The sequence below is a fragment of the Pelodiscus sinensis genome, unplaced genomic scaffold (genome assembly GCF_049634645.1).
Source record: "Pelodiscus sinensis isolate JC-2024 unplaced genomic scaffold, ASM4963464v1 ctg44, whole genome shotgun sequence".
Taxonomy (NCBI): domain Eukaryota; kingdom Metazoa; phylum Chordata; order Testudines; family Trionychidae; genus Pelodiscus; species Pelodiscus sinensis.
In genome coordinates this window covers 350,923-375,502 of record NW_027465914.1, presented here as the reverse complement: position 1 = coordinate 375,502, position 24,580 = coordinate 350,923, and the positions used below count along the sequence as shown (strand labels likewise).

Genomic DNA, 24,580 nt, shown 5'->3' with positions numbered 1-24,580 from the left:
AGGCGGGCGCCTTCCTGGTCCAGGGTGGAGATCATGGACCTTATTCAGGTTTGGGGGGATTGCCCCCAATGTCCATGATCTCTGCACTAGAGAGAGGAATGCGGCCATCAATGGCAGGATAGCTGCCAGCCTGGCCCTAAAGGCCACATGTGAACCCAGGAGCAAGTTTGCATGAAAATCAAGTTGGTCTGGAGAGCACCCCAACCCTGAGCCTTGACCTTCTCCTCCCCTTTCTTCCTCCCCCCAAGTTTTCCCCCTTCCCTCTCCCCCCCTCTCTTCTCCCCTCTCCCGCCTCCTTTCCCCAGTCTCACCAGAGTTTCATTCTCCCCCCTCTCCCCCGGAGTTTTGTTAAATAAAGATAGTTTGTGTTCATGAAAATACGTGTATTTTATTTGACATCAGGAAGGGGGCAGAGGGAGAGGTAAGTGGAAGGACGTGAGGGAGGAATGAGGCACAAGCCCCCAGTGGGGCAGACCAGAGAGGCTCTGAGGGCTCCTCAGGATGGAAGCTCGCCCGCAGGGCCTCCTGGATACTGACAGCCCCCTGATGGACCTCTCAGATGGCAGCCTGCAGAAAGTTCAGACAGGTCCGCAGCAACGCGTCCACGAAAAGCACCAGAGTGCCCAGGGGCAGCTCTGGCTTCATGTCGCAGAGTGCTGTGATGTCCCGAGTGAAGGCAACCAGAGCACACAGAGACAAAATGGTTTCCTGTCCCTCATGGAGGTAGGCAAGCAAGCAGGGAAACCTGAGAACTGGCTGTCCAGGGGGGTGCCTTTAAGCACAGGCCTCAGACAGCCTCAGGCAGCAGCCACACAAAGTAACTCCTGACCTGATGCCCTGCCGGACCTGGTTCTGTCCGGCCTTAAATGCGATTCACCGTACACTCAGTGTGGACGCGCTATTTCGAAATAGCAAAACGCTATTTCAAAATGCATTTTGTGTGTAGACGCGCTATTTCGAAATAAGATAGTTTGAAATAATGCTGTAGTGTAGACATACTCTGAAAGAAGAAATCAGGCCCCTGAGTAATTGAAACAGATACTTCAAAGAGTTTAATTGGAAACATGTGCACAGTAAATACAAACACTATATTATTTACAGGGGAGGGTTATTTACAGGTGACTGTTTGTGAGACACAGCATGGCCAGCACCTGAGAAATAAACTTAAAGAGTCATCAGCATTTGTACAATGCCCCTTAATAAATATAATAATATGGGTTGGGATTAAGCTGCTGGATATGGAATGGAAAACAATCTCCAAAACAGGAAACACCACAAGATTAGGGGAACTCCTATTACCTAATATAGTGAATTATCAGAAAGTGTCAATTCAACAGGGGAAAACACTGATCCCCTTCCCATATTCAGCCATCACAGGAAGATTCTCTCCCCATTGAGAACCACAGACAATGATATCCCAGACCCCCTCAGCCTTTTACCCTCCTTTGCTAACTGTTGTCTGGTGACTCCTCATAGGCCCAGAACCCAGGAGGGCAAGAGTAAAGTGCTGAGAGAGACTAGAAACCTAACTATTCAGGAAACTTTTTCTATGAGGTGGAGGATCATAGCCTCTAAATTTGGAGGACGAATGATATCTGCTGAGTACCTTCTTTGAAGGGCAGAGTGTTCTGAACTCCCAATAACATCAGAGGGAGTTTGAGGACACTCAGCAACTTATGGGACTGGACAATACAAGCACAGTTAAAGGCCCTGGATATCTAAAGGAAATCACCAAAATCCACAGTTAGATGCTTAAATGCCAATTAAAGCCACCCTTAGTGAATTCCCCCGGCATGTGTAATCCCCTAAGTAGTATAAGGGCCCTACCATCAATCAAACGTTAGCCCTGCCCCCTGACCCCGGAAGTCCCGCCCCCTGACCGCCAGAATTCCCTTCTCCCCTGTCACCGGAAGGCCGGCCACTGGATGGTAGTACATCCGGGTCAAGAGGGACAGCTGACCGGGTGTCATGTGACCCCCGTTAGGCCCGTCCCCTGTCACCGGAAGTCCCGCCCTTTGGGGTAATTCATCCGGGGTCAAGAGGGGCAGGTGACCGGAAGTAAGGAGTGTCATGTGACCCCTCTAAGGACTCGCCCCGCCTCCCTCAACCAATCAGGAAGGGGTTTTCCCCTGTAGGACCGCCCCGCGAACCGCTTTAACCAAGCGGGGGGGCAGTTCTGGGACCCGATGACCCGCCCAGCAGTGGGTCGTGTGACCCCTCTAAGAACTTGTCCCGCCTCCCTCTACCAATCAGGAGGGGGTTTTTCCCTGTAGGACCGCCCCGCGAACCCCTTTGACCAAACGGGGGGCAGTTTTGGGACCGGATGACCCGCCCAGCAGTGGGTTGTGTGACCCCTCTAAGAACTCGCCCCACCTCCCTCTACCAATCAGGAGGGGTTTTTTCCCTGTAGGACCGCCCCACGAATCGCTTTGACCAATCCGGGGAGTGCAGTTCCGGGACCCGTTGACCAGACCTGAGGCGGGTCGTGTGACCCCTCTAAGAGCTTCCCGTGACACCCTTTGCCAATCAGAGCATAGCACTTCCCCGTAAGTTCTAGCGCCACACAAAAGAGGCCATCTTGTTCCAAGAGCGCGTGTTTCAGAGAGCGTGCAAACGCTGAGCGGAAACATGGCTTCTTTCACCAACTTTGTTTTGGTGCCGAGAAGAAAGCGCTACATCAGCGACAGTTCCGAGGAGGAAGGAGAAGTTGAAGGGAGCCCTTTGGCCCAGCCGCTGATGGATACACCAATATCTGACGCCGAAACCCAACCGCTCACGATGCAGCCAGACAAGCTAGATGGCCTGGAGGAAGAAGGTGCCCATGGCTCTCAGGAGTCGGACAAGACGCTTGGAAAAGAAGCCAAATAGGTAAATGAAAGATCGAAGTTGGGGCATCATGGGGTTAGGAAACCGGGATTTTGTAAACTTTAAAAAAAAAATGACCAGAGCGTCTTACATTATTTCTTTCTGGCAATCTTTTGACAGCTTGACGATGCCTTTCTAGCTGACCGTCAGACCCGGGACAGCATTGCATCGGACGAGGAAGACGAACCGGGCCCACCTTGTTTTTGCTCAACACTGATACAAAGCATTGAAGAGAACGCCAAGGATGACGGCCATGAAGAATTCAGGAGGTGGCTGTGCATTGACCTAGTTGAGCCAGTGCCACATCATAAGCGTAAAAAAGTTATGCGCTCTATTGTACGCGTTGGTGTTTATACCGTCCTTAGTCACTGTCTTAGGGAAAAGCTTTTTGAGGATTGTGAGGGTTGTGTCATAAATGCGCCAGCCCAGCAGTACCATGACTGTTTGACTTGGACTCCAGAGGGTATAAACTGCAAGCTCCGGGGCCTATGTGCTGAACTGTGTTTGGAAAGCTTATTAAATACTGTTATTGCCGTAGGTCCGTGGTCCCCAACACGGTGCCCGCGGGCGCCATGGCGCCCGCAGGGGCATTTGCATGCACCTGCCAGGTGCTTGGGGTTGACCTGGCCCTGGGTACATAGCGTGTGGCGCTTGCGCGGGGGGGGGGGCGCGCTGGCCCCGGGCGCGCGGTGCTTGAGGGTGGGGGTGCCAGCCCCGGGCGCGCGGTGCTTGGCGGAGATGAGCATTATTATGGGGTTCTGGATGTGAAAAAGTTGTTCGGAGCGAAAAATTATTGTGAGTTTTGCCACACAGTGTACAGTCATGACCACTCTTGCAGGTATTGTTGCCGCCTCTGCTTGAGCGGAACGTGCTCAGACAGCGTGGGCGTGCCGCTGCGGTGTCCTAGCTGTAGACTATTTTGTCGAGCCAAAGAGTGCTTAGTCAGACACATAGACTGCGCATCGAAAAAACAAGTTGAATGCCTGTCTAAAACTTTGTGTGATGTGTGTCAGTCTTACATGGACAAGCGGCACCGCTGTAAAGGGCGACGCTGTAAGCAGTGTAAGGGCTTGCTTGTTGGCAACATTGACAATCATTTCTGTTTTATGGACAGCCTTAGAAAGCCCGAAGCCTCAGAAAAGTATATTTTTTATGATTTCGAATGCACGCAGGAGACGGGGTTGCACACTCCCAATTACATTTTTGCTCTGGCCCTAAAGCCAGAAAAATCCTGGGAATTTAAGGGTAGCAAGTGTCTTTCTATGTTCGTTAAGACCTTTATTGGCAAAGAGTTCCGTGACTACACATTCATAGCGCACAATTCCAAAGGTTATGATGCGTACTTTGTCGTGAGACAGCTACTGAAGGAAAAGATGTGCCTAGAGCTGATCACTCAGGGTAGTAAACTAATGTGTGTGAAAGTTAAGGCCCTGGACATTCGTTTTATAGACTCTTTAAACTTCTTGCCCATGAAGCTTAGCAAGCTACTGCAGGCGATGGGGTTTGAAGGGTGCAAAGGGTATTTTCCACATTTTTTTCACACCAAAATTACGTGGGGCCTATGCCTGGTGTGGGACACTATGGTGTAGACAGTATGATGCCCAGGGAAAAAGCAGAGTTTCTCGACTGGTATCGGGACCACAGCTATGAGACGTTTGACTTGCAGAAAGAGCTCGCGTATTACTGTCAACAGGATGTTAACATTTTGAGACAGGCTTGTATTCTATATAGAAAAGAGATTATGAACATGACAGAGATGGGGGATGTAGCAGAGAGAGGCCCTGGTAAATTCACTGAGATAAACCTGTATATCGATCCTTTCCAGTACATCACGCTGGCCTCCATCTGCATGGCGATGTACAGGTTTATGCTTTTGGAGCCTAACACGGTAGCTCTTCTCCCTCCAGACAATTACCACCGGCAGAAAAAGAGATATTCGACCCCATCTATTCAGTGGCTGCTGTATACCTCTTACAAAGAAAATATACAAATACGGCATGCTTTACAGGGTGGGGCACTACAGGTAGGCCCCTACTTTTTAGACGGTTATGCCAATGTTGACGGGGTACGCACGGCCTTTGAGTTTAACGGGTGTTTTTTCCATGGCTGTGTCACCTGTTATTGTGAAAAAGCACAAAACCCTATGACAGGGACAACTTTTGGGTTTCTTTATTACAAGACGCAGCTTAAGACTGACTATCTAAAACGACTTGGTTTTGTAGTGAGGACTCTCTGGGAGCACGAGTGGGAGGTGATGAAAGAAACAGACAGGGAGCTTGCAGGCTTTTTAAACCGAGCCCAGTTACCCCAGCCTCTCAGGCCTAGGGATGCTCTTTTCGGGGGGAGGACAAACACTATCCGCCTATATTACAAGCCTAACCCCGGGGAAGAAATCCACTATTATGATTTTACCCTTTCGTAAACAAAACCAAAGAATACCCTATTGGACACCCCGATATAGTTTATGACAACTTTGGACCCCTTGCAAATTATTTTGGAATTGCAAAAGTTAAGGTGTACCCCCCGCGAGGCCTCTTTTTCCCATTGTTACCTGTCAGAGTGGGTGGCAAGCTTATGTTCCCGCTATGCCAAACATGTGCGGAAACCGAGCAGCGGGAGACGTGCACCCATACTGATGAGGAGAGAGCTATCCTGGGGACATGGTGCACGGTGGAATTGACTGTGGCCATAGCAAAGGGGTATACAGTGGCTAAAATCTGTGAAATCTGGCATTTCAGTGACAAATCTGACAAACTCTTGTCAGAGTATATCAAATTACACCTCCGTCAGGAACAAGAGGCTTCAGGGTATCCCGGCTGGTGCACAGACGAACAAAAACAAAATAAGTACGTTAACGATTTTTACCAAAAAGAAGGCGTGCGTTTACGCCAACACGAGATCAGGTCGAACCCAGCTAAACGCCAAATTGCTAAACTGTTTTTAAATTCTCTGTGGGGTAAATTCGGCCAAAGAACAAACCTACCCAACACCAGCATCGTAAGAGACCCTGATGAACTCTTTCGGTACCTGTTTTCCCCCAATTACGAGGTTTCATCCTGCGAGTTTATCGACAATGAAACAGCATGCGTGTCTTGGAAGCACGCAAAAGACCGGTACTCTGTCTCTGGCAATACCAATGTTTTCATAGCCTGTTTCACCACCGCTTATGCCCACTTAGAATTATACAGTCTCCTAGATGGGTTGCAAGAGCGGTGCCTATACCATGACACTGACTCAGTGATATTTGTGAAAAGGGAAGGTGACTGGAATCCCCCTCTGGGGGATTATTTAGGGGACCTCACGAGCGAGATCCCGTCAGATCAACACATCACTGAGTTTGTGTCAGCAGGCCCGAAAACCTACGGGTATAAGCTGTCGGGAGGAAAGGCCTGTATGAAAGTCAAAGGAATTACCCTAAACGTAGCAAACTGTGAAAAGATCAACTTTGACAGTTTGAAAGATCTAGTCCTGGACTATTGCACGGGTCTGCAAGAAAACACCTCAAAAAAGATAGAGGTGCAACAGCCCTCGATTGTAAGAAACAAAAATCAGTGGCAAATAGAGACAAAAACCCTTAAAAAACACAAAGGTGTTTATAACAAGAGGGTCCTAGGAGAAGGGTTTAAAACCCGGCCCTTCGGCTTTTGAAAAATGGATACGAGGTGGAAACACCCCTTTTCTGCAATTCTCGCAGGGCCTAGCAACTGTGGGAAAAGTTACTTTATAAAAAACGTATTGGATAATGCCAAACACACACTGTCTGTTATGCCTGAGAATATTTTGTGGTGTTACAGTTGTTGGCAACCTCTGTATAAAGAACTGCTCCGTAAATATCCCTTTACTAATTTTGTGGAGGGTCTGCCTAATGCTTTTGACGATGACCATTTGTTTCCTACTAATAAAGTGAATCTGATTATCGTGGATGATCTGATGAACTCTGCTTGTGAAAGCGATGAAATTGAGAAAGCCTTTACCAAGTACGTGCACCACAGGAAATTGAGCATTATGTATATCGTTCAGAACGTATTTTGTCAGGGGAAAAAGAGCCGTACGATTAACCTAAACACTAAGTACATGGTTCTGTTCAAAAACCCCAGGGATAAACTGCAAATCGCTACGCTTGCTCGGCAAATTTACCCCGGCAAGGCTCAATTCTTTCTAGAAGCTTTTGAGGATGCTACCAAAAGACCTTATGGCTACCTGGTGGTGGATTTAAATGCGTCCACGCCAGAAGCTTATAGACTAAGAACTGGTCTTTTCCCTCCAGACTGGCCGGTGGCTTCTACTTTGAAAAGAACAACCGCCGGGTATAAAAAGAGATGATTTATCGGCAGACCCTTTTTAACAGCTGGGGGTTGCCGACCGAAAACATGTCTAGCTGCGTGAAGAGAAACCTGGCTCTTTTAAAATTACTTAGCAAATCACCCCCGCAGCAAAGGAAGGCTATACTGTGTTCGGCCTCTGACGATTTAGTAGCGGCCATCTCAGAACTAGCACTCAATACCTTAAAAGGAAACGTGCCTTTGACGCAGAATCAAGTGAGCGTGCTGAAAAAGAAACGCACGCTTATAAAAACATTGTCTAATAAAAGGGTCTCGCTTAAAAGAAAGAAGCATCTGGTGAAGCAGTCTGGGGGGTTTATCGGCCCTTTGTTAAGTTTTGCTGTCCCTCTGATAACGGGGCTTTTGAATAACCGATAATGGAGTATGCAGAAAAAATGTACCTGGTGCCCAGCCATCAGCTGGAGCAATTAAGGGCTCCCCCTCCAGTGGAGGAAAATATCAGAACAACTGCAACTCGCTTACTGGATGCTGAAATGAAGTCTGTTCTTCAAAGGACTGACTTAGCCGAATACGAAAAGGCTAAACTCTACAGCGCTGTGCTTCAGAGATACCTAACGTACGTGAAGCAAAGTGATGCAGATAAAAGGAAAATAAGTCTGTTTCTACCAGAACAGAGTGACACCGCCAAACCTCCAGAAACAGAAAACACCTCAGACTCTGTGGTTCAGGAGGTGTTGGATAACGTGAATAAGCGTTATAAGAAAAACGCCTCAGTGTTGCTAAATAAGCTGGGCCAGGATAAAACTATCGCTTCCTGGAATGATAAAGGTGCATTTGTGTACAAAGGCTCGGTGGTGAATGGTTCTAACATGCTTGACTTAGTCAGAGCCGTCACCCAGACGCGTTCTGTCCCTAGCAGACATGTACCTAAAGGATGGGATGTGTTTATCAATGCCATGGCAGAACTAAACGTTCCATCTTCCATCATGGGCAGTGCAGACAACAGAGTTCTTTTGGAACGCCTGAAGGCCTCAGCCACTGACGCTGGGATGGATCGAGAAACACCAACTCCTTTTTTGCCTTCTAAAAAACAAAAATTGGCTAAACTGTCTGACTGGCTCAGTGTGTGAAGTTTGTCATGTTCTAAAAATAATTTTTGAACTTGATCACATTTTGCTTTAAATAAAACACTTCTCTATATATAGAATATCTATTTAATATATATATATTATGTCTAGGTATTTTTTCTGAATTGTTCATTGTTTTTAAGAAGAAAAATTAAGAAAAACAACCATCAGTTGCCTTTAAACCCCTCACCTGGGGTGCTTTACTGCGTGTCAATTTAATTTTCACATCCACCCCGTTCAACAAAAGTTTTTCTTGAAAAAACAGGTCGCTGTGTAGATGACCCAACAACTCCATTGTCCTGCTCTGGGACGTCAGCCTTGCACACCTCACAAATCCTAGATTCTCACCATCCAGCTGTTTTTTCGTGTTGTCCAGGAGTGTCTTTGTAAAACAGTCAGGCGGAAAATTGCTTACTAGGCGGTCTCCCAATGTAACGTCCAATTGACTGAAAATAGAGGCCACTGGGTAATTCACCAGGCCTACCGCGGCATCCCTGGGGAGTGCAGTCCCATCGCCTTTTACTATCTTGCAACAAAGGTAGAGTAGGATGTTGTTTAAATCCATATAATCTATGCCATTCCCTGCTATAAAAAAGTCGATGGGGGCAGTTTCTGTCACGGCTGACAGAGGCGGCACCTCGATGTAGATGCTTTTCTCAATGCTGGTCTGAGTAGGGGCTATCTGAAACAAGTCTAGTTCAGATTTGGTGCACTCTTCCGACCCGCAGTGAACGAAAGCCATGTTGACTAAAATATATCTCTTTTACCAGGTACAGAGCGTGTCCTCTTTCTCCCTGGCTTCCTCTTGGACTTTTGCTTATGGCCTGTCCTGCGTGTCAAGGCTCTTCTTTTAAAGGGTTTCGGGGGTCCTGTGCGTCGCGGATATGACGCATTTCTCTTTCTCTTCCTCCTTTTAATATACATCAGCCCTGACCCTTCCTGTTTAGCCGGATTCCCCACCTTCTCCAAGACAGCCTGGGAAACGTGGCCTACCACATCTCTGGCTATGTTTTGAGCGGCTGTTTTTATGTGGGGTTTAATAATCTCTAGCCCTCTTCGCAAAAGCGGTACAGCTTTTCAAAAAAGGCTACGGAATATACCGCCCACGCCGGCCCCGTACATCACAGGGGCTCCATGATATCCAGGAAGGGCATATCCAGCCTGGGCTTTGTAATAGTTGCTGTAGACTTTGGAGTCACCGTAATTTTTTACGATCGCCATAATAGTGTTTTGCTTTTTAGAAACCTCGCTCTTTCCGGGAACGCAGGTGCAGCTTCACAATCACCTTGCCAAAGCAAAATGAAACGCATCTGTTTTGATCCGTCTTTATTTCAATGGTGATGGTGTCGATGTGGTGTTGACTGATGGGTACGTAATGAGGCTTATCGTAGGTGATGGTAACAAACTCATTGTTATTTCCTCTGACAGGGACGCAGCGTAACAGGGGGACAGAAAAGTCCCCCACAAACTGGTGTTCTACAATATCCGTGTATAGATACAAGGAGTTGAAACCCCCTGTGATGTCTGCTGAGAAGGGACTCTTCTGGACACTGTGCCCGGGGGCCAAACCCAGAATGTTAGCTAGCTCCCCGAGGGTAGAAAACGTAGCAGTAGCATCGGTGGATTTAAGTCTACATTTTCTACTCACAGGGTCATAATTCATGATAACATCAGGCGGTCCAGAATGACGTGCCACAATGCTATTCATATGTTCCAATAATTCGGGTATAGTTGAGTAATAACCTCGCCGTAGGATATAACTCCATGGTTTATCTCCAAAGGTGATTTGGAAAGGGGTGTCCTCAGTAATGTTGTTCCAGCTGTTTGGATATTGTATTTCCGCTAACCCCACTTCCTAGGCCCCCGGGAGATCCAACGACTTTATTAGCTGTATTGTAAAGGCCGAGCTGGTGTTTTGGGGAAAAACCCCAGAGCTGGCGTTGCTGGGCAGAGTGATGTAGAAGCCCCCGTCCTCCATTTCTCTCCTTGCAGGTGGGATTGTTTTTATTCTCGCTTAAACGTTACAGAGTTGAGAAGCTTCTACCCAACTGTTAAATTTGTTGGGCCACCCCAGCCATTTCACCAATAGCTGCTTTTTTCTTCCTTTCCCTTTCTCTGCTAGAACTTTTTCAATCCTGTAAATCCTGTCTTGTTTGGGGTTCACCTTTTGTAATTCTTCAGGGTAAAACGACCCCGTCACTGTCTCACCCTCGTAATCTTTTAATCGGTAGACAGGTCTCTCACCCCTGGTTAAGGCTTCATCCACTATGAATATCTCATCGGTAAATGTTTGTTCATAACCATTTTTAAAGGCACCTTTGGTTTTAGAGAGTCTCACGTGGTCCCCTTTTCTAAAAGGAACAACAGCCTGTTTTATTTTAACATCATCTCCATAAACAGTTTTCCAGACCTTCAGAGAATTTGCGGGGTTCACATCAGCAGGTCTGGTCCGTATAGTTCTGTGAAAGCTCCAGCTGTAACTCTTTATAAACTCAGATAATATGTCAATGTAGCGAAAGGTATTGTGGGCTGTAAAATATCTCCACATCCTAGATTTTAAAGTTCTGTTAAATCGCTCCACAACCCCCGCTTTGACTTCATTGTTAGGAACAAAATGGTGGACACCATGCCGCTTTAACAATCCACTTAAAGGTTTGTTTAAAAATTCTTTTCCCCGATCCGTTTGTAATTTTTGAGGCACGCGACCTTCGCTGAAAATAGCTTTAAAGGCCTTGGCTACCTCCTTGCCCGTCTTGTCCTTTAGGCCTAAGGCCCAGGCATATTTTGATAAAATGTCTATCACTGTTAAAATATACTTAAAACTGCTGTTGCGTTTGGAGAACCCGTGCATATCCACCAAATCTGCTTGCCATTGTGCATCCATGTCTGAGACAATGGTCTTGTCTCTTTTAAAATGTATTTGAGCAGGCTTGTGCAAAGAGTAAGCGTCTTGGTCCGAAAGCCATGATGTTACCTGTCTTCTGTTCAAAGTTTTACTGTGCTTTTTGACTGCTTGAAACAGAGGGTTCACCCCACCAAAGCTGCCAGCTTCCCTGGGGGTGTAATATATTTTCTCTAACAGAGCAATCTGCGTAGACATGACTGTTATTTGTGTTAGTAAAAGATGCTGTAAGTATGGAAGGAACACATTCACACCAGCACATTTCATACAAGTTTTATTAAGCATCTGGATTAACACACCCTTTTACAGCCATCTGCAAATGGGCACCATGACACCCCCACCACTATCGCTATTAGGGAGTCCGAGTTAATTCATTCTTGCACGTTTGTTCTCGAGATCCATGTGTCAGATATGAGCAAAAAAAGCGGGCACAAGATAGATTTACTCCCACAGGATTACCGATGTGCAATTTCTCAAAGGTTTCTAGAAAGTCATCGTCGACCTGGCAAGAGATTGTCAAAAAAGAGAATAAGCTACAGCTGCTGGTTTTTAGATTCACAAAACACCCATGATGCCCCCCACCTCGATTTTTTCATTTACCTGTTTGACTTCTTTTCCGTTCACCTTGTCCGACTCCTGGGAGAGATGGGCAGCATCCTCCACAGGGACAGATAACGAGAGGCCGTCTAGCTCGTCAGGCTGCCGTGGGAGGAGTTGGGTTTCGGGATCAGATTCTGGTGTATCCAATAGCAGAGGGGGCAAAGGGCCCCTTTTCGCCTCTCCCTCGTCCTCGGAACTGTTGCTGATGTGGCACTTTCTTCTCATGTGGTGGAAGGCCCTTGTCACCAAAACAAACTCCAAACTTCTGGTGGGGGTGGTGAAGGAGTCCATGTTTCCGCTCAGCGTTTGCACACTCTCTGAAACATGCGCTCTTGGAACAAGATGGCCTCTTTTGTGTGGCGCTAGAACTTATGGGGAAGTGCTATGCTCTGATTGACAGAGGGTGTCACGGGAAGCTCTTAGAGGGGTCACACGACCAGCTTCTGGTCTGGTCAACGGGTCCCGGAACTGCACCCCCCGAATGGTCAAAGCGATTTGTGGGGCGGTCCTACAGGGAAAAAACCCCTCCTGATTGGTAGAGGGAGGCAGGGTGAGTTCTTAGAGGGGTCACACAACCCACTGCTGGGCGGGTCATCCGGTCCCAGAACTGCCCCCTGATTGGTCAAAGCAGTTCACGAGGCGGTCCTACAGGGAAAAACCCCCTCCTGATTGGTGGAGGGAGGCGGGGCGAGTTCTTAGAGGGATCACACGACCCACTTCTGGGCGGGTCATCCGGTCCCGGAACTTCCCCCCGATTGGTCAAAGCGGTTCGCGGGGCGGTCCTACGGGGAAAGCCCTTCCTGATTGGTAGAGGGAGGCGGGGCAAGTCCTTAGAGGGGTCACATGACACCCCTTACTTCCGGTCACCTGCCCCTCTTGACCCCGGATGTATTACCCCCAAGGGCGGGACTTCCGGTGACAGGGGACGGGCCTAACGGGGGTCACATGACATCCTTTTTTTGCTTCCGGTCACCTGTCCCTCTCGACCCGGATGTACTACCCTCCAGGGGCGGGACTGCCGGTGACAAGGGAGAAGGAACTTCCGGGGAGTCGGGGGGGGGGGGACTTCCAGGGTCAGGTGGCGGGGCTAATGTTTGATTGATGGTAGGGCCCTTATACTACTCTCCTACCCCATAGCAGAGCTGGCCGCATACCACCAATGTCTAGCTTCCCACCGAAGTATATGAGGTGCAAGCTGGAAACAAGCTGGCACAGACAGAGCACATTGTCCTCCAGCAATCCCTCTCTTGTTCCCATTCAAGGTAGCAGGAGCTCTTTGATCTAGTTGTCTGTGCTTCATTCCCCGAGCACTCATCCAGGTCAGATGTCTCTTAGGACCTGAGTTGCCACCAGCTGGACAATGGGACTTGGGTCATTCTGTAGGACCTGGAGAGCTGGAATTACAGAGAATATGACTCACTTTTCATATAGTCACCTATGCCTGCAGTAGCTGGAGATTTAGTACCAGTGAGTACCAAGCTACAGAAGCTCTCTGTCCAAACAAAGCTTTAGGTTCCTCCATTGGGATCCTTCCAAGCTCCAAACTGAGATGGAGGAGGGGGGAGAGGGGAGACCCTGACCCTACCAGAAACTCATCCAATTGGAAGGTGCTCCATTGACTCAATAGCTTCTGCTTTTAAGTTATTTTACATCTCCTGACAGAAATAAATCTGATGGTGTGGAGTTTGGGGTAGCAAAAAGTGGCTCCCAGGGAGCCGATGGAGCCCAAAGAGTGGATCACACAGGTTGGGAAGAGGCATTGCCAGGATAGCCAGGAGATGCACTGACTTATATCACACTGGCTGCAGTTTCCTCCAGGTACGTCTACACCGCAAAGTTAATTCAAAATAACAGCTGTTATTTTGAATTAACTTTAATAGCATCTATACATGCAAACCGCTATTTCGAAATTAATTCGAAATAGCAGAGCGCTTAATTCAAATTTGGTAAACCTCATTCTACGAGGAGTAACACCAAATTTGAAATAGCTATTTCAAATTAAGTGCTGTGTAGACAATTAATTCAAAATAGGGGGCCTCCAGCCCTTCCCAGGGAGCCCTGGTGGCCACTCTGGGCACAACCAGGAAAACTTGCTCTCCTCTCCCTCTGGCCCCAGAGCCATTAAAGGGATAGACCCTGGCCCGTGCCAGATCCAAGCCTACCAGCCAAGAGCCAGCAGTGGCCACCGGGGCCCCTGAGCCAGTAGCCACAAAACGTGAGCCAGCAAGGCACTGGCAGCCAACCCTCCACTGCTCCTCAGGAGCAGTCTGCCAGCACCCAGGAGCCTGACAGGGGCTGGAGAAGGCGGGTGCCTTCCTGGTCCAGGGTGGAGATCATGGACCTTATTCAGGTTTGGGAGGGATGCCCCAGCATCCATGATCTCCGCACTAGACAGAGGAACACGGCCGTCAATGGCAGGATAGCTGCCAGCCTGGCCACCAAAGGCCACATGCGAACCCAGGAGCAGGTTTGCATGACAATCAAGTTGGTGCGGTGAGACCCCCAACCTTGGGCCCTGATCTTCCCTTCTCCTTTCTTCCCTTTGCTTCTCCCTTCCAACTTCCTCCTCCCAGGTTTCACCCTCCCCTCTCCCACCCACTCTATTCCTCTCTCCCACCTCCTTTTCCCAGTCTCCCCAGAGGTTCACCCTGTTGTTCAATAAACCCAGTTTCTATTTTTGAACATACATGTCTTTTATTTGACATCAGGAAGGGAGGCTAGGGAGGAGTAAGTAGATGGACGTGAGGGAGGAATGGGGCACGAGCCCCCGGTGGGGAGGACTGGGGTGGTTCTGAGGGCTCCTCGGGGTGGACACTCTCCTGCAGGGCCTCCTGGATCCTGACAGCCCCCCGATGGACTCCCCGGACGGTAGCCTGCAGCAAGTGCAGCTGGGCTGATGGCAACAACCCTACGAGACGCACCGGTGTGCCCAGGGGCAGCTCTGGCTCCATGTGGCCGAGTGCTGTGGTGTCCCGAGTGCAGGCACTCAGGGCACTCCAAGACAGGACTGCTTTGTTGTCCCTCATCGGGGTAGACAAGCGAGCGGGGAACCCTGAGAACTGTCTGTTCGGGGTGGGGGTAGGGTCCCGTGAAGCACGGAGCTCAGTTAGCCTGAGGCAGCAGCCCCACACACTATGTCCTAACCTGATGCCCTGCCAGCACTGGTTCCGGCCAGCCTGAACTTCGGTTCAGGGTCCACTCAGTGTGGACGCGCTATTTCAAAATAACAAAATGCTATTTTGAAATAGGTTTTGTGTATAGATGCATAATTCGAATTAGCTTAATTCAAATGAACAATTTCGAATTAAGTTAACTTGAATTAACGCTGTAGTGTAGACGTACCTCTTTCAGAGCAGACTAAAGCTGAATCTGTCCTTTGATGTGTGGCTGATGCACTTCACACCTGTGGTATCAGTTACTGCTTGCTTGTCAGCTAAATTTCTTTATAACTCACTAATGAATAGGATTTCACCTGTATTTGTTACTTACAGGTCAACAGATGTTCCATGTCCAGCCATTTCATATTTTTGGTGTCCGTATGTTCCAGGATGATGCCTAAATAAGCAGTGTAAAATAAACATCAATAAAAAACCTTCTCTTGTTAAGTGCAAGGTGATAACATTGGCCCTTTGGCTTCTATTGTGAGTCTAAGGTGAGCTGTAGGCAAGAAAATACTAGAAAAGTTTAGCGTCCACACTGAAGAGAATAAGAGAAAAAAATTAAGAATGTTTACATAAAACCTCATTTGCTTTAAACAATCTATGTTCCTCTTGCCACTGCTGTCAGTTATTGGAGATATACTAGGATAGTGTATTAATCTAGTGGTGTGAACAAAGGGGCTGGGGCCAGGAATAAGTGCGTACTAAGCAAGGATCTCACCTGGATAAATTAATTAGGCCACAATGCTTGCCTGGCTTGCATGGGTGTGCTAAGGAAAGGATGGCACAGGGCCAAAGGGGAGGAATCTAGTGCTTCCTGGGCAAGGCAATCAGGAACCTGCAACAGCAGGCACTGTGTGGCGGTGGCCTGCCTACCTCCCAGTGATGAAGCACCAGTAAGGAACAGTGAACAACACTGAGCTTAGGTCTATAGTTTGAGTCCACACTAACTCTGACTACTAAAAATAGAGTGCAGGTAAGATGACAGAAGCAGTCGGAGGAGCTAGCCACCTTGAGAACAGACTTTTGGGTTTGGATGGGATCATCCTTGGAATAGTTAACCCCTCCTGCTACTCCTGCCACAGCTACTCTATTTTTAGCACACTAGTTTGATCGGAGAATAAACATACCCTACGTGACAGTGTGCCAGCCTCTGCTACTAAATGACTGCGCCATCTCAAAGCATTCTATTGCAAATTACAAATTCCTCCTAACACCACACTGGAGAAGTAGGAGAACATTAACATCTCCATTTATGCATGAGAAGTCACAGCACGGAGAGATTAATAGTAGCTCAGTGCTGCACACAGGGACTTTTTCTGTCTACCTCAAAGGGAATACCAAAAGGGACACGGCACACTTTCTCTCACCAGCTAACTTGGCTGCAACATTGGCATGATTTTGCGCAAAAGCAGCTGCCTGTCTACACTGGCGGGGAGTTCTTGCGCAAGAACACTGACATTCTAATGTATAAAATCAGTGCTTCTTGCTCAAAAACTATGACGCTCCCGCTCAGGAAAAAGCCCTCCTGTGCAACTGTTCTTGCGCAAGAGGGCAGTGTAGACAGGCCACATTAATTTCTTGTGCAAGAAAGCCCAATGGCTAAAATGGCCATCGGAGCTTTCTTGCGCAAGAGAGCGTCTACACTGGCACGGATGATTTTGCACAAAAGCGCCTCTTAGCGCAACAGCACATGCCAGTGTAGACGCTCTCTTGTGCAAATATTCTAACGCAAAAACTCTTGCGTTAAAAGTATGGGTATGTCTACACTACAAAGTTAATTCGAACTAACAGCCGTTAGTTCAAATTAACTTTAATAGCGGCTATACATATAAACTGCTAGTTCGAATTTCAATCGAACTAGCGTAGCGCTTAATTCGAACTAGGTAAACCTCATTCTACGAGGACTAACGCCTCGTTCGAATTAGGTAGTTCAAATTAAGGGCTGTGTAGCCACTAAATTCAAACTAGTGGGAGGCTAACCTTAATCGGGTTGCCCTGATGGCCACTCTGGGCCAAGCCAGGGAAACTTTTCTGCCCCTCTCCTAGCCCCAGAGCCCTTAAAGGGGCACGGTCTGGCTACAGTGCCTGTGCCAGTTGCAAGCCTGCCAGCACCCAGCCAGCAGACCCTGCACCTGGCATGGCATGAGCCAGCCACCCGCTGCCACCCAGCCCTCCGCCTCTTCCCAGGACCAGGCTGGCGGCTCCTAGGAGCCTGCCCAGGGCCACAAGAGGCAGGTGCCCACCTGGTCTAGTGCGGAGATCGTGGACATTATCGAGGTTTGGGGGGGAGGCCTCCAGCGTCCATGACCTCCACACTAGGCACAGGAATGCAGCCGTCTAGGGCAGGATAGCTGCAGCCTGGCCACCAAAGGCCACATCCAAAACCAGGAGCAGGTTTGCATGAAAATCAAGTTGTTCCAGTGAGACCCCCGACCCTGAGCCCTGCGCTTAGAACATAAGAACATAAGAATGGCCGTACTGAGTCAGACCAAAGGTCCATCTAGTCCAGTAGCCTGTCTGCCGACAGCGGCCAACACCAGGTACCCCAGAGGGGATGGACCGAAGACAATGACCAAGCGATTTGTCTCGTGCCATCCATCTTCAGCCTTCCACAAACAGAGACCAGGGACACCATTCCTACCCCCTGGCTAATAGCACTCCACGGAACCAACCTCCATGAATTTATCTAACTTCTCTTTAAACTCTGTTATAGTTCTAGGCTTCACAGCCTCCTGTGGCAAGGAGTTCCACAGGTTGACTATAAGAAGAACTTTGTGTGAAGAAGAACTTTCTTTTATTAGTTTTAAACCTGATGTCCATTCATTTCATTTGGTGTCCTCTAGTCCTTATATTATGGGAACTAATGAAGAACTTTTCTTTATGCACCCTCTCCATACCACTCATGATTTTATAGACCTCTATCATATCCCCCCTCAGTCTCCTCTTTTCTAAGCTGAAAAGTCCCAGTCTCTTTAGCCTCTCTTCATATGGGACCTGTTCCAAACCCCTAATCATTGTACTTGCCCTTTTCTGAACCCTTTCCAAGGCCATATCTTTTTTGAGGTGAGAAGACCACATCTGTACACAGTTCTGAAGATATGGCGTACCATAGTTTTATACTTCCCCTCCTCCTTCTTCCCCTGGCTTCCCCCTTCCAGCTCCCTCCTCCCAGGTTTCCACCTCCCCTCTCCCACCCTCTTTCTTCCCCTCTCCCACCTCCTTTTCCCAGTCCCCCAGAGGTTAACTCACCCCTCCCGCGTCCCCAGTTTTGTTAAATAAAGAGAGTTTCTATTTTTGAACACGTGTCCTTTATTTTTTACATCAGGAAGAGGGGGCTCGGGAAGGGTAAGTGGAAGGAGGTGAGGGAGGAATGGGGCACGAGCCCCCGATGGGGAGGACTGGGGTGGCTCTGCGGGCTCCTCGGGGTGGAAGCTTTCCTGTAGGGCCTCCTGGATCCTGACAGCCCCCTGATTGACCTCCCCCGGATGGCAGCCTGCGGCAAGTGCAGCCGGGCTGATGGTCGAGTGCTGTAATGTGCCGAGTGTGGGCATTCAGGGCACTCCAAGACAGGACTGCTTTGTTGTCCCCATCGAGTTAGACAAGCAAGCGGGGAATCCTGAGAACTGTCTGTCCGGGGTGGGGGTCGGGTCCTTTTAAGCACAGCCCTCGGCTAGCCTGAGGAAGCAGCTCCAAACCTTAAGTCCTAACCTGATGCCCTGACGGCACTGGTTCTGGCCAGCCTTAACTTCGGTTCAGGGTCCACTCAATGTGGACATGCTATTTCGAATTAGCAAAATGCTAATTCGAATTAGTTTTTAGGTCTAGATGCACTCATTCAAATTAGCTTATTTTGAATTAACTAATTCGAATTAAGTTAATTTGAATTAGTGCTGTAGGTTAGACATAACTTATTTGCGCAAAATCTTGCCAATGTAGACGTAGCCTATCTATATCTTTCTCACTCTCTCTTAACCAGCAATTAGAATAGGCAGCTAGGCCAGGCTAGTATAGGCCCCAAAAATAACAAAGAGAAAATGATTAAGAAAGGTGTAATGAAGTTCCTTGTGAGATTTCCTTACAAAGGACACATTCTACTATCTAAAATGAATTCCTATGAACTGAACTGTACAACTCCTCAGAGAAAGGTAAACAACAGATAACAGCCTAATGGTGGAACTGCTCATACCTGAGGCTCTGTATGATCTCCACTGTTATTAGTCCAGATCTTTGCAGAACACTGGAAGACAAAAGGAACCACTTATGGGGCAGACTGTGCACTTCAAAAGCTTAGCTGCTATGACCATACAACTATAAAACGTACGCATGGAAGCTCTGTGTTTCTCACCCAGGACACCCCGCACAAAGCTATACCTGAAAGTTCCCTGTCAGTCACTCTATTTGTTGCCGATCCCTGAGGATGAAATGCTGTCTCCTAGATCTCTTACCTCACCAGCAAACGCACCCCCTCGTGGTGAGTCTGCGGATTTTCAAGAAGCATCCAAGTTCTCTGCTTCCAGAGTGTTCTTATCAGCTTCTCATTCACAGCCTTGAAAAGCACAGCCTCTAATGCTTCAATAGAAAGCCTGGGGGAAAAGAGGCACAGAACTGTAGTAACCAATAGAAAGGCACAGCCTAAGCAGTCAGGAAACCCCAGTTACTTGTCAGGGCTGTTGTTCATTGACAGTTCATCCATTGACAGTATCCTGGGGACCACTGTTTTTGGAAGGACTTAATCCCAGGAGGTATTTCAGTCTCATACATCTCATATTACTAGTGTTGCTATGGACAACATTTTGCAGTCACTTTCTCCTATCTGCAAGGCGTATGGGCACTAGCACAGTACAGTAATATGGAAAAAATTCACAATCAGACCCCAAAAGCTGGGACACAGAGAGATTAGTGATCACTAATGGATATTTTGGGGCCTTATCTCCAGCGAGATGTGACAGGGTGCTGAGAGCTTGTACTTGGGGTCAGCACTCTGGTAACTACTACTACTAATTAGCTTCCCCAGAGAAAGCCTAATTGGATAGAAATGTACCTGATTGCCTGGCTAGAGTGGGGCTATAGAATCAACAAACCTATTATCCCATTAATAAGGAATCTGCCTAAAGGGACACACAGAGGAGTGTTTGAGGGAAACAGAGAGCAAAATGCTAGGAGAGCCTTTCAAAGGGAGTTCTCTGAATGGAAACACTTTCCCTCCATCTGGAGGAGGGACTAGAAAGCTGAGATATAATGTAACGGTGCTATGCATGGACAGGTGGATTAAAACACTGGAAATAGTCTACACATCGGTAGGTACAGACAAGAAAGTCTCAACACGGGCTGTGTTCACGGAACACCTGTGTTTGTGGAAGACCTTCCCACCCTGTCCCAGCTGGGGGGGCTCATCCAGGATTTCCTTTTATCTATGCAAACTGAGAACGTGGCTGAGAAGATGTAGAAGTCTGGGTACTGGAGAGAACACTGCAAAAGGGTTCTAGAGCAGCAAAGAGAGGTGTAGGACATGGGTTCTCAACCTCTCTTTCTGAGGTCCCCTCCAATATGGTCCCTTCCAGTTCTAGGAGATAGGCAATCTCCATTAATTTAATTTAATACTCCACAGCCCGGTTCCAAGCCTCTGTCATGCTAGGCACTGGGGCTTAGGACTTCCAGCTCCAGTCTGTAACCCCACGGGACATTGGGGCTCAGGATTTACTGCAAGGTGCTGGGCCTCAATGCTCCAGCCCATCTGGGCTCAGAGCTTCAGCATTCTGCCCTGAGCTGCCGCTAGTCTAATGCCAGCCCTGCTTCTTAGCCCTTGAAATAAACCCAGTTGAAAATTGCAGGAGTAGAAGGCCCTGCAGACCTTCCAACAATCCCACCATGCAGAAAACCAGTCCTTGTTTGCCTGCTAGGCTTAGCAGCAAAAGAACCAGCAGGAATTTATATGGGAACAAGCCCAGGGATGGCAACGACTCCTCCGAAGTTTGGAGAGTTTATGACAGGAAATGGAAACCAGCCACAGAAGGTAGCGTTCTGCAAAGTGGGGCCTGAAAATAACCCTGATGTAGTTTTGGCTACCCTTAAAAGAGCAGCAGGTGGACCTGCGAGACACAGAGCAATGTGTGCCCTTCAACTGACACCACACAGCAGTGCGGATGGGAGGAGCTGCTGGTGCAGGACACTGGTTCCCAGGCATGACAGGGCCATGCGCCTCTCTGTTGGTCACAATGGCTCTTGGGAGCAGAGCCCTGTGGATGTGCAGAACCCAATGTCTATCTGCAGATCTCCGTGTCCAGGGGTAGATGTTTGTATTCGCGCAGGGCTCTAACCATTTTTTGCCTGTATTCTAACTCATTATCACTGACATCTCTGTTCTTTGATAATATACCAGTTCTTGTTTTCCCTATAAATACATCTAAGTGTTGTATGTTTTCCAGAGCTGAGTTCTAAAGTATAAGTGTAAGCAGGGGCTGAACTACTGCTTGCAATCAGCCAGCGAAAAGGAGAGAATACACCACATTTTGGGGGTGGGCATGCTCACTCAAATTGTTTAGCCCTGTAAGATAATTAACTGTTGATATGTAAATACAGGCCTGTATGATAATTAACTGCTTCATGCTGGGATGGGGAAGGAATCTGGGGTGTGGTTATATAAATCCAATTCAGCCAGGGCTGATGGAGGACTGGTTGTCAGAATGGAATGTGATGTATTGTAACTAATTTGGCTGTTGTGGGGTCACAAACCATGCTACCCCTAAATGTAGGAACTGTAAAATATGACACCAGTGCTTGCAGGAGAGACACCATCATTGTAAGGGGTCTCAGATAAACAAGCCTCCCCCTTCCAGAGCTGAGTGAACTGAGTTGGGGACAAAGGGCTTGAGCCAGCCTGCTTCATGCCTGCCAGGTGTCAGCTGTAAGGCTGGTTCAACCTGTCTCTCCCCCCCCCCCCCGCCCCCCGCCTTCTAAGGGTAGACCTAAAGCAGACTCCATTAGGAGTCTTTTTGTTATTCCAGTGGAAGCTAGAAACTTTTTGCCAGCCTAGGTGGTAGCTAAAGAGTTGAAATCACTAAGAGGTGAAGTCACTGGTTTGGCCTGGAGCCAGACCCATTGCGGTCAGCAGAGGGGCTGGTGGGAGAGACCAGAGGGTGGCCAGCAGGGCAGCTGGAGAGGAGCAGTGGCAGGCAGCCAGCAGAGCGGCTGGTGGAGCAGCAGACCACAAGAGCAGCACGAAGGTGGCATGGCCTCAGGCTCAATGGGTGGAGTCATCAGGGTGATGTGTCTGGGACTGTACTGACAGAGCTGTAAGTGGGGCGTTTGAAGTGGGGTATGGAGAAAGTTTGGGTAAGTGAATGGGAACCTTAAATTGTTGGACTAGTGAGCCTGAGGGGCAAAGGACATTGCTCAATCCATTTGAGCTGGGATGGTTACTCGTGGGTTGGTTATGAACTCTGGCTGTGGTATTTTCCCAAGCTAATGCCATGTGACCTCTCTCTCTCTCTTTCATTAAAAGTTTCTTTTCTACACTCAGACTCTGTGCTTGCAAGTGGGGAAGCATTGCCTCTCAGAGGCGTCCAGAGGTGTGTGAATTTCCCAAGCTACTGAGTGGGGGCTCAAGACTGTTGTGTGTGAGATGGATGAAAAGGGAGTGTGTTTGTGTGTGTGGGGGGGGGGTTATTTGTTGTGTGCTGAGCTTCTGTTTCTCTGTTTGATTTAGTTTGGTGTTTGTCTGTTTGTTTGTTTGTTTGTTTGTTTGTTTGTTTGTTTGTTTGTTTGTTTGAAGGAGCTTCTAAAAGGTTTGAAATCTAGAAGCCTATGTTAATTGGCTGAGCCTCAGTCGGGGGAGGGGCTACCAGAGCTATATAAGCCTGTGAGTCCGCGAACAGGGAGCTTGGAGAGGGACTTTGGAGTGGGAGTTTAGAGGGCACTAGTGACTTCTGATCTTCTTTAAACCTAACTTTTATAATAATCTATATTCCAGAGATTTAATAAGCCCAGTTTTTACTTAAATTTATTCATAAAAAAATGGAGACAGAAGCCCAGCAGCAGAGTGGAGGCTATCCTGTTTATTACGTCGAGTGTAACATGTATGATTACCTGCCCTGTGGGCGAATGGCGTATGTGTGCACCTGTTGCAAGGAGCACCTGGCCCTCAGAGACCGAGTTCGGGCTTTGGAGGCCAGGGTGGCTGAACTGGAGGAGCTAACAGAGGTAGAGAGCTATGTTGATGAGACTTTCCAGGACACTGTAGTACTGTCCCACCTCCAGTCTGAGAGTCCCAGTGCTCTTAAGGAGAATGAAAGTCTCAAGGGAACAGAGAATTTAATGGAAGCAGAGGGAAACCATCCCGTAGTTGGGACCCTCCTTCCCGAGGATGTTGCGGTATCCTCTCGCACCAACGATACCTCTGAGGGGGAGGGAATGCCAGATGTTAGGAAGAGGCAGGTGTTAGTAGTGAGTGATTCGATCGTTAGAAACATAGATAGTTGGGTTTGTGATGACCGGGAGAACTGTATGGTCACTTGACTGCCTGGTGCGAAGGTTGTGGATCTCTCGAGGTATCTAGATAGACTTATGTCTAGTGCTGGGGAGGAGCCGGTGGTTGTGGTACATGTAGGTATCAATGACATAGGGAAGGGTAGGAGAGATGTCCTGGAGGCCAAATTTAGGTTGCTAGGAAAGAGACTGAAATCCAGGACCTCTATGGTGGCATTCTTGGAAATGCTTCCAGTTCCACGCGCAGGACCAGGTAGGCAGGCAAAGCTTCAGAGTCTCAATGCGTGGATGAGACGATGGTGTAGGGAAGAGGGGTTTGGATTTATCAGGAACTGGGGACACTTTTGGGAGAGGGGGAGCCTATACAGGAAGGATGGGCTCCACCTAAACCAGGGTGGAACCAGACTACTGGCACTAAACATTAAAAGGCCGTAGAGCAGTTTTTAAACTAAGAGATGGGGGAACGCTGATTGGTGCGGAGATGCACGTACATCGCAGGGAGACTTCTCTTAGAGGAGAATCCATTGATAGAGATTCTCTAAGCTGTAGTCAGAAAGAGAGGACAAAGAGACTGAGGCCTGAGGAGGCCTAGATAGTAGTGTTTGTGTTGCCAGAGGTTGGTGGTTTCAGGGAACTGACCTATAGCAAGCACAAACAAGACTTTCTCATATTAAAAGCAGGTGATGGTAAGGTGCCTCATAACCCTGAGAACTCCTGGGGAGTGTCACACAAATGGACTGAGATTCTCTTTGTTTTGCTCCCTTTCTTCTAATTACCTGCAAGGGTTGCCCTCACATAGTTGTTGTCCTTTTCTGAATAACCTCCTTCGGCTGCTCATCCTGGGCAAAGGCATCTTTTGTCCTAGGGTTTGGCTGATCTGCTGCAGGAGAACAGTAAACAACTCCGGGAACAGCTCCTGCACAGTTTTGCTCAGCTGCAATGCTGACACCACTTCAAAGATGGCACATGTTGCCTGAAAGGAGAGCATGGTAAAAGAAGAGGTCTCTTCCTAACACTATCACACTCTCTCCCCTTCTGATACCTGCTGGACTAAATTCTCACTCCTGTCACTAACTTGATGAATGACCGAGAGCAATTCACTCCATGTGTGCCTTAGCGTCCCATAGCTGTAAAAATGTGTACGACCTATCAAAGCAT

General features: G+C 48.2%; 1 protein-coding gene across 2 annotated transcripts in view; it reads right to left on the bottom strand.

Annotated features, from left to right (window-relative positions):
- Positions 1-6,697: 6,697 nt before the first annotated feature.
- Positions 6,698-24,580, bottom strand: part of LOC142824841 (maestro heat-like repeat-containing protein family member 2B) — a 31,579-nt gene continuing 13,696 nt past the window's right edge. The window contains exons 9-13 of one of the 2 annotated variants that reach the window (XM_075916629.1): positions 24,199-24,395; positions 19,384-19,521; positions 19,125-19,175; positions 15,267-15,332; positions 12,316-13,171 (exon numbers count right to left, since the gene is read on the bottom strand). In XM_075916629.1, coding sequence (XP_075772744.1) covers positions 13,150-13,171; positions 15,267-15,332; positions 19,125-19,175; positions 19,384-19,521; positions 24,199-24,395 — 474 coding nt within the window. In that variant the 3' untranslated portion in view covers positions 12,316-13,149. Of the gene's footprint in view, positions 13,172-15,266; positions 15,333-16,305; positions 16,325-19,124; positions 19,176-19,383; positions 19,522-24,198; positions 24,396-24,580 lie in introns of those variants that run through there. The other variant, XR_012899409.1, reaches the window with a different exon arrangement.